Raw genomic sequence first — 10,302 nt, 5'->3', positions numbered from 1 at the left:
GGTAAAGCAGGGTTTACATTTGAAATGATGCTGTAAAATGCTGCCTTGCAACACCGGCGCTGTTATCTTTACGTTGGAATGCGTTTAGAAATTATTTTGGGAGGCAATTATCATTGTTTGATTTTATTAGCGAACCATAGTTCCAACAAGAGACTGATGGGCGAATTGTTCAAATTTACAACTAACATCCCTGCAGAAAATACATGAATTCTTCCAGGGTGTAGGCGAGGTGTGTGTGCAGAGGGGGGAGCATTGCAATTCTGTAATGACCACTTATCGAGGTTTCATGTCATATGGGGGATGGGGTTTAAAAAAAACAAGTGCCGATTTTCCTGAAGTTTCCCAGTCAAAACTTGAGCAGGAGCAACATTGTGGGGTGTGCGGGCGGGAGATGGGAGGTTCCCGCTGCGCTGCTCCGCAGCGAACGGGCGAATTGTCTGAACGGCGTATCTGCCAATCAGCCCCAAGTCGCCAATCCCCGGCCTTGCCATGGCTGAACTATATTTCCCCACTGTGTCCTCTAATCGCTCTGTGTTCTGCCAATCGCTTGAGGACAAGATTGAGAAAGGCTGAGTTAAAAGTGCTCAAAAAAAAGTGCTTGAAGTGCACTCAATAGTATTTTGAAGCTTCGTTTTTTTGGGGGGTGGGGGTGGGGTGGGGGGTGGGGGGGGGGGTGTTGTAAAGAGAGTTTTTTTTTAAAGTGTCCCACTAAGTAGTGCGGATGGACAGCTTTGTGTAGTTATGGAAGCCGCGTTAAGCAAGCGGAATTCAGCTCTGAGATTAGCGGATCTGGCAGCGAACAAATACCATCCGCAGCACAGTATGTCCAGCTTCCCGGGGCTGGGAAATCATGCACACCTCCACCCTGGGGAGATGAGCAGCGACCCCGGCGTGGCCCTCGCCCCCTTTGGGCCGGAGCATATGGGCCAGTCCACTGCCCTGAAACTCAGTCCATCCCAGCACATGGCCGGACCTCCCGACACGCAAACGGCAGCGATTTTCGGCTCGGGCCAGACCCCCGGCTCCTACCACCCGGGCTACGCGGGCGGCAGAGACTATATCCTCAGGAGGGACCTCTCCATGCACGGGCTGAGCGAGCAGCACCCTGCCCCTGCCTCCCACCATCACCACCACCACCACCACGGCATGTTCCTGCCCTCAGCCGCCAGCTACCCTCACCCGGAGGTCTTCCAGGGGCTCCACGACCCCCCTGCACCCGGATCCCACCACACCCTCAACGGACAGATGCGCCTGGGCTTAGCGGGGGATCTCTACCGGCAGGAGCACTTCAACCACCGGGCAGAGCAGTTCCCGGCCGCCTCTCTGCACGCTTACAACTCCATGAATCTGAACGTTAACCTGACTACGGCTCACCCCGGTGCCGGCGCCTTCTTCAGGTACATGAGGCAGCCCATCAAGCAGGAGCTGATCTGCAAGTGGATTGACCAGGGAGAGACTGCCAGGAAAGCCTGCTCCAAAACCTTCAGCACCATGCACGAACTGGTGAACCATGTCACGGTGGAACATGTCGGGGGCCCTGAGCAGAGCGTCCACATTTGTTACTGGGAGGAGTGCAGCCGCGAGGGCAAACCTTTCAAAGCCAAGTACAAACTGGTCAATCACATCAGGGTGCACACCGGCGAGAAACCCTTCCCGTGCCCCTTCCCAGCTTGTGGCAAAGTGTTCGCCCGCTCAGAAAACTTGAAAATTCACAAGAGGACTCACACAGGTTGGTGTTTCTCAGCAGTTTTGCGCTTTTGTCCCCCCGCCCGGTCCAGTTGCCCGCATCCCAGGGTAATACAGCTCTGTTAAATCAACCCTCAGCACCCCCCACACACATACACACCCTGAATCCCGAATCTAACCACTTCACATTTCCACTGTGCCATAAACACGCCTGCAAACCAATACACCCCTTCACAAATTCGGAGAACGTTAAATTCCACCCACCGCGGTTTGCGTTTGTTCCATTCCACAGGCTGGGAACATTTTCCAGAGGGATTTAAAACAGGGGCCTGCCTCCCTTTGTGTCCCGCCCGGGAAGTCATGTCACTGATTTGAAATGAAGGTGCCTTTCCTGGAGGTGGTGTGGGGGTTGAGGAAGCGAGGTCCTACCTCAGCCCCCCCCCCCCCCCCCTCCCCTAAGATTTTGGAACCAAAATAAAATGAAATTGAGAATGATCCTGGCGAAGTGGGAAAGGAGATTTGGTTGAGAAAGATTCCAGTGCAGTTTTGCCAAAGGTTTAGAAACAAGGAGGGAGGGAGGGGGGTTTGAAATTGTTGATCGGACGAGTCGAGTTGTTGTAAAATACTACTGAAGAGTTTTTGAGAGGAGCTGTCCCGATTCACACAGAGGCAGCACAATCTGTAACAGTGAATATACTCCAGGAACAATCGCCTCGCCTAGTAATACCCCAGGGCTGTGCCCCATCCAACTTCAACAAAGTTTATTCGGATTCTCGTGTGTCGGTTTTTTTTTTGTTTCCTTGCGAAATAACTCAACCTGGTCAGAATTTATTGTTTAAGACAGATATGATCCCTTGGAGAATGTTTATTGACGTATGCTTTGCTTAATTGTTTGCCCTGATTTATAGCGCCCTGTGACAGGGTACAAACAGATAGTGTTACACTTATTTCTTTAGTGCCTTCTTAATTTGCTGTTTATATGTTAGAGCAAATGGGCCTTGACTGCTTTGATTACAGATTTTATCTAAAGAATATGTTGCTCAAGTTTTTTTTTCCAAAAAAAGAACGTGGGGGTCGGGGGGGGGGGGGGGGGGGGGGTCGAACTGGGAATGTGTGTTTCAGTTATGTTGTTTAGCACCCCATTGGAAGGATGGATTCGGTTGGCCGGATCTTGTCCATCTTTTCTCAAGAGAAGTGTGGAAAGTAATGGAGTGTTTTAAAAGGCCAACTTTACCCAATCTGTACTCTTATATCCACCTAACACAGCACCTTAAAGGTGAATCCCAAACTGGGCGCCGTCGTACACCCTGATGCATTACTTCCATCTTTTCAGGCCTGTGTATGCTTCCATGCTACAGTTAGGAAGCGGGCATTTGCTTAACCTTCCGAATAGTGGCCATTTGGACACGAAAAGGAGGAGGAGTTCGGAGAGGAAAACTAATATTTTTTAATGGGCCCCAGATTTAAAAAAATAACACAAGAACGGTCACCGGCGTCCCAGGGGAGAAGCAGAATCACTTTCTCCACTTTCAATGGAGCTGGAACTGCCCATCCACACTCAATGTCCGCCCAACAAATGGAAGCGATGCTGCTGAAATGCAGAGTAGGGGCAGCGGCCACTAAAACAAACCAGGGTTTGGGTTTGGTGGAGCCGGTTTCGCCACTATTTCAAATGCAAATCCCCCCCCCCCCCCCCCCCAAGGCATAAACACACACAATATGGTGATGTGAGCCAAGTGTGTTTGCAAAGTCAATTACCATAATTTTTCGCTTTTTTTTAAAGAAAAATACATTCGAAGGGGCCTGTGTTGTCTGTCTTTTGGCGTCAGGACGCAGAATTGATAAGTTTGGAAACTCGTACTGTTCAGACACAGAAGCTGTGTGTTACCCTGGGGAGGAGGATGGGGGGGGGGGGGGGGGGGGGGGGCGTTGCTGAGACTTTGTGTTGTGTTCGATACACTCGTGCGTTGTCTAAACTGAGGCATCGATATTCTCAAAGCCGCGTCTTTACGGGAGGAATTCTGTACCCATTCAGACATAAAAGCGGTGCCTCTGAAATAGGGAAATGTCTGGGAGCACAAGGAAATTCGAGTGGTCGGCAGGTTGATGGTGACAGGACTGTGAGCTGCCAGGCACTAATGGACCCAGCTCACTCGCAAAGCCCTGGACCAGGTTACGTCTGAGGGTTTAAAAAAAAAAATTACATCAAATGCCAAATGTTTCCTGGACCCAGCTCACACAGAAATGCAACACGGCAGTCAAAGGTCTTTCACAAAGTGTCTTTCTGCAAAAAATCGCAGCCTGCCGTCAGATACTCCTAACTAACCGCCAGGCCGAACAGCAGACACTTTGCAAAGTGCAAGTTTCTGATCGGTCCCTGGGAGTCGGCACAGCTAAATATCCAAATTTACAATGTACAAGCGGGTCTGGCCTGCCGAAATACTGGAAGGAGCCTGTGGCCCCTGCATTTGTCCACCTCCATCACAATCCCTGCGGAAGAATAGTGGCGCAAACAGATCCAGGACAGGCACATCATTATTCTTGTTTTTAAATATTCCGCCAGGTACGTGTCAGATACTAAAGACATTCAATGCAAGTCAACCTCAATCACATTGGGAAGAAGGGTCAAAATGCATTTCTAATGATGCAAAGTGCGCGCTGTTACTAAAATGGCCACCAATCCGGCTGTTATTGTCCTTCTTCAACTTCACCCCAAGTACAGGCTGGAAAACAAAAACAAGAAACGACGTGATGTGAATCTGATTTCCATTTGAACTCTAATCTACGAATAAATAGATAAACGGGAGATTCCGGCTCGCTCGAGTTATTGCAAAGTTGGCCTGTAAATATCAATGTCCCTCTTGGCGATTGGAATATTTTAATGGAACCTGCCTGACCCACAATATTGCCCCTGGGAGTACATTCACTGAAATATCAGACCACTGGGTGCCGAGTTATAGAATAAACATTGCGAGAAACGCCACAAAGGACAACAGCAAAGGGGCGAGGCTCAGGGTTGATCCCTCACGGCCGCCGAAACGGTTCAATTCGAGTTGTTACAGATTTTTTTGTTGAAGGGGTTGTTGCATGTTGACCATGCAAATATCAAACGCCAATACCCTGTTCAGTTATCCTCTCGACAGAGCCCCGGAGGATCGATGTGGGTTGGTGTGAGTGCCGAATATAAATATTAAATAGTGACAATGGAAGGGGGTTTAAATAAAAGTTGCCTGCAAACTTCTGGCCAAGGAAAGCCCAACCATTAACACCAGCAGCGATTTCCCGCTCCGGGGTCAAGTGATAAACATGTCAGTTTCTCAATATTGCGGAGGAAGAACGTGCAATTTGGCTAAAATGCGTTTAAGACGTGGCTTCAGGTTTCGCAAAGTACTCAGGGGCAGTCTTAGGAAAGAGGAGCAATTTTCCCCGAGATGCATTCACGCCAAACGAAAGGGTGAATTGGATACTTTGCTTTTGTTGCCCCTTTCAGAATGCAGACAGAAGCTGTGATGCGTTAGGGGGGGGGGGGGGTCAAAGTCCCGCCACTGGTCACTGTTATAAGGCTCTCATTTTACGTGCATGTGCATTTAAACAAGGACACTTGCATTTGCATAGCGCCTTTCATACCCTTTCGCACACTGCCGCCAATGAAGATGCCACAGCTGTGAGGCAGGAATTTACTTTGGGAAGCAGAACTCAAATGGTCCCAATAAACCGCGTGCAGTCTGTCCAACCCCCACAATCAATAGAAACACGTTTAACAAAAACCTTGCTCTCCAATGTCACTCCATTTGTCTGATCCTTACAGTGTTTTCTCTTTTTATTTGCAGGAGAGAAACCTTTTAAATGCGAGTTCGATGGTTGCGACAGGAGGTTTGCCAACAGTAGTGACAGGAAGAAACACTCTCACGTCCACACCAGTGACAAACCCTACAACTGCAAAGTCAGAGGTTGCGACAAGTCTTACACTCACCCCAGTTCCCTCCGCAAACACATGAAGGTGCACTGCAAATCCCCCCCGCCTCCCCTCAGCTCCGGTTACGAGCTCTCCAACATGTCCCTGGGGGTGGTATCCCCAGCCTCGGAGTCAGCCAGGGGCCGCACTGCCAGCGTATCTTCCCAAGTGACCAACCTCAATGAGTGGTATGTCTGCCAGGGGAGCGGGGCAGCCAACAGCCTCCACACCCCTTCAAGCAACGCCACCTCGTCCGACACCGAGGACGAGGAGGGCTACAGGGACCCTGACCCCAGGACTATGCTCTGACATAGGGGCCTTGCGGAAGCGTTCGTCTAGGCACCTTGAGAATGGCCAGGAGAAAGGTTTATAGCGACGGCGGCCATCAGATCAAACCAGCTCCCATCTCCTGAAGTCAACCAGCTTCAAACCTCGTAAGAAAACAATCGAAGGGGTTATGGACCCGGCCCCATTCGACTTTTCTACTCGATGTTCTCATTGTCTGTGGCAGCCAAGGTTGAGATCATGGCAGACAAGAGAGGGTCACAACTTGATTTGTTTTTAAGACTTGTAAATAATGACGGTATGAATTCAAACGTGACTTCAAAGAAATGAAACATATCAGCTGACCTACTCCGGCCTGGCAATCGTACATTCCTGTGGGCTAGAAGACACATCCGCCTTTTGGAGCCGGCACAGGGGAGACACACGGTCACCGCCTGCAGAGCTGGAAGCGGTGTTGGGGACAGTAGCAACAATTGGACGGTCTGAGCGAAGGATTGGTGTTGATTCCAGCTCTGGAAGGGGGGGGGGGGGGGTCATATTTCTGCCTTGAACCGAAATGACTCAGTGCTCCCGGGTTCTCTAATGAAACACACGCACGAGCTCATGTCTATCCGCCCCAAATTTTACACTGTTACCAAAAAAAAAGAGTTGAATTAGGAGATCCCTAAGTGAGTCGTATATCAGTAATGCTGAAAAGCGCGAGGATCCTGACCCTGTGAAATCAGTACCGCCAATATATCAACCTTCACTGGGATTCTGTAGGACCAACCTTTTGTGTGACCTTCTCTCCATTGTGGTATTGACAAAAAAACATTCATATTTTACTGATAATTATTCAGGCCTTCATACAAACAGACTAAAGAGCACTAATATGTCCTTAGAGGCCAGGAGACGCAAAAATGACAGGCCTGTCCCTGTAGAGTTTGTATATAATCGTTGTGAGCTGCGAGCCGTTGATATAATCGTTAGCTACCTTAAGATTTCCGTCCGTGAATGCTCTTTAATTTGTAAACTATAATTTATTTGCTGATGTGTAATATCTTTCTGCAATAGTACAGACACACCAAAGAATTATATTGTTACGTTTGGTGCCGTATCGTGGTGTCTATGAATGTGTGGTCTGTCAGAACATTTATTTTTTTGCTTACTTGAATGAAACGTGAAATGTGAAGATGGAGATATGTGCTTGTTTATTTCTTCCTGGTGCTGTAGTTAACCGTTGTAACTACAGTATTGGTGCATATGTTATTAACATGCATGTTGCAGTCATTTAACAGACACCGCCCAGACACCTTTGATTGGAATCTGAAAACAATTCCCTACCCCCCAGAACACACACACACACACATAATGCAACGGAGTGATAGCAGTTCATTTGAAACGACGAATGGTCCACGTGTACATCAATTAGAATTGTGTTTCAGTGAAGGAGGTTTAACCCTGTGACGATGTATTTTAAAATTGTGAATAAACAAATATTGTTTTTCCTCAGTGTTAACAACCGTATTGTGTATTAAATGTACCCTCATCAGTAAGTCCTTGTCTTGCGGATATGGAAATCCTTACCTCCATGATGGGGGAATCAATTCGTTGGCTAATGGGTCTGAAACTACTCGACCTAGGGCCCTTGGTGTAACTTCTATTCCTATGTCTGTTGCTCCATGGCTGCACTTGCCCCATTATAAATATTTACCTGGCCATCGTAAATAGGATGTACAGAAGGGCCACAGTAAACATTGAAGATGCCACCTGGCTACAATTGGCAGACGGGAGATCAAACAGTTCCTAATATTGCCTGTGATTGGCATTTCAGCATGGTCCCAGGTAAGCAGCAATGTATACCTGTCTCACCTCGCTCTGCCCATGCCCTTTTCACAGATCCAATACTTGTACACGCAGAAATGTAACTGTGCCTACTTTTAACCCATCAGCAGTATTAATGAAGCATTGCGCTTGGTGAATTGCACACAAATGCCACACCAATCTCCGGTATTTTAAAAAAAAATCCCAGAAACAGTCCAGGGAAAGAGAACAGGCGGAAAGTCAATTTCAGTTTGTATATTCCGCGAAATTCCACCATTACTGTTCCCTTTTTCCAAAATCCCACACCTGCCTCGCAACTGCCAAAGGTGGTCCGAAAATCCATATGGACGATTGCGCCACTATTGACGATTGACTTCAAGTGTGATGTTGGTGGCGCAATCTCTTTCTCATTGGGATTGTTAAAAAAAACTGTGCCATCAGGTAAAATGGTTTCAACATGGAACGACACGCAGTGTTGCCTTTTAAAGCAGATAGATATCTCATACTGTGCACCTAAAAGTTGAGATCTATAGAACTCAAGACATACAGCCCCAGCCTGGGGGTGGCTTTTTCCAGTTTATATTCTTCTGAAACATTGCTGGTAGAATGGAGCAACAGGAACTACATTCCTGTTGGCCAAAGTGTCAAAGAGCAGATGGAAATGTGGGTAAAAGGACAGATCCGGCATGCAATCTGAAGAATGAGTGATATGGCTCCTAAATGAAATAGGGCGTTGCTGTGAGATTCACAATTAAAAGCATATGAAGCAGCAGACTCATGTAAATGAAGGCGCCAATCAATGGGAAAACTTATAGCTCTCTAATGAAGTTTCTGGTGAAAGGCAGGGTTGTACAAAGGCATCTAGACATGAATCATTCATGGCAGATATAAAAGATAAAAGATATCCGACAATAAGCAGATCGTTGTAAAGAATGTAAAAAAAACACGCCTCCCTCCATACTTTCTGCATTAAACCCCACAATCTCTCACTCCTCGCATTCACTATCGCTCCCTATAGAGTTAAAATGCGACCAGTGCCTGTCCTGGGCCACTTCAAAGCAATTTACTCCAGAGCGGAAGAGTTGGTATTTGCCCACTCTTCACGCTGTGTTAGGATTTCTATGGCAATTGGCAAACCCCATCTCCACATTTGAATATATTTACAATAAAGCTCACTTTGGGTCGAAGCGGCGCATGATTCAAGCGGAGTCCATCCCCCACCCCCAGCCACCCGCCCCAACAAGGCACCACTACACACCTAGCCCCAGAAAAGAAAAATACTTTTTTTGTTACAGAGGGCGAACTGATGGATGAAACTTGTCGTTTGTTCATGTATCCCATCTCTAACTCTCAGCTACAGGTACCCCCCCCCCCCCCCCACCCAACCACACACACACACACACAAACGCACACTGTAACCAGCATATTGATGTCAACATGTTAAAACATTGATCAACTCCCTTTGTCAGAGATACAAAGATGTCTCATAAATAACCGGCGGATAATGCTGCAAGTAATTTCGCTCAGTCCTTTCAAGAAGCGAACAAGTTTGTTTGTTTTTTTTTAAAAACAAGAGTGGACCAGAAATAGCATATATGTGGGCTAAACAAGGAGCGTATGTGTGTGTGTAGGGGGGTGTCTATCCAGTGTGTGTGGGCGGAATCAGGTGCAGAGGTTACAAACAGAACGACAAAAAGTGGGCTCACTTTTTTAAGAGATTAATGGCAAGTTTCCTCCCCACCCACCCCCTCTCCATTCCCTGGAACAACCCATATCTGGAGTTTGTGACTGGTCGGTCTGGAGAAGCCAAACAGAAGAAGAGTGTGGAGGAAAAGCACAGCTAACCCAGCACAACAACAACAACAACAGCAAAAGAAGAAGCCAGGGAGACGAAAAAAAAGCGCAAGAGGCCTAAATCAGACATGCGAAAGTTCAAAGGCAAACCGCTTTGAAATTCAAACTACTGCTTTTACGGTATATCAACATGGCGCGTTAAGATTGCTATGGCAATGCGTAAGCCCAGAGCGGGCTGCATTCAAAGCAGGTCTACCTCGATTCGCGACAGTCTATTAAGATACAGTTTCATTGACCTTTAGTTTCATGCTCTGTTAGTTTAGTCAATTTCACTGCATCAGGACCGTTCATATTTTGTTTTGCCCCCTCTGAGCCCCCCCTCTCCACTCCACCCCCCCCCCCTCCCTCTCCTTTACCTTTACCTCTCCTCCCTCCTCTCCAAATATCAGGCAGCCACTTGTGTTTTCTTTTGTTGCATGGACCTTGAAGTGTTTACTCGGATCTTCTTTTTGTTTCTCTCTCTCCCTCTCTTTCGGAGGTGGGGGGGTCGGTGCTTACCAACTATTGTGTGAAATATGTTATCGCTCTTTGTTTATTTAATACAAGTACTTGCGTGAATGGTGAAAAATAAACAGGATGGAAAATAACCAAACACATGATTCCTGCCAGTGAAAAACCCGGGGACTAAATAAAAGAGCCACCGCGGCCACGAATGAATGGAAAACGCTTTGAAGTGGAACTTATTATCTGAGGAATACTTCCCCGTCGTCCTAACGACA

General features: G+C 47.5%; 1 protein-coding gene across 1 annotated transcript; it reads left to right on the top strand.

Annotated features, from left to right (window-relative positions):
- Positions 1-689: 689 nt before the first annotated feature.
- On the top strand, positions 690-7,424 carry zic5 (zic family member 5 (odd-paired homolog, Drosophila)). The gene is made up of 2 exons (XM_038818823.1): positions 690-1,729; positions 5,517-7,424. Exons 1-2 carry the CDS (start codon positions 742-744, stop codon positions 5,948-5,950), a joined length of 1,422 nt encoding a protein of 473 aa, XP_038674751.1. The 5' UTR covers positions 690-741; the 3' UTR covers positions 5,951-7,424.
- Positions 7,425-10,302: the final 2,878 nt, after the last annotated feature.

The sequence above is a fragment of the Scyliorhinus canicula genome, chromosome 14 (assembly GCF_902713615.1).
Source record: "Scyliorhinus canicula chromosome 14, sScyCan1.1, whole genome shotgun sequence".
Taxonomy (NCBI): domain Eukaryota; kingdom Metazoa; phylum Chordata; class Chondrichthyes; order Carcharhiniformes; family Scyliorhinidae; genus Scyliorhinus; species Scyliorhinus canicula.
Note: the sequence above shows the minus strand (reverse complement) of the source record. Positions and strands in the feature narration are given on the sequence as shown.

What these genes read in the sequence shown, in the direction of transcription:
- zic5 (XM_038818823.1), top strand. Translation starts at nt 742, where the DNA reads ATGGAAGCCGCGTTAAGCAAGCGGAATTCAGCTCTGAGATTAGCGGAT. An exon ending in TCACAAGAGGACTCACACAG is followed by an intron (nt 1,730 to 5,516) that starts GTTGGTGTTTCT and finishes TTTTATTTGCAG; the next exon opens with GAGAGAAACCTTTTAAATGC.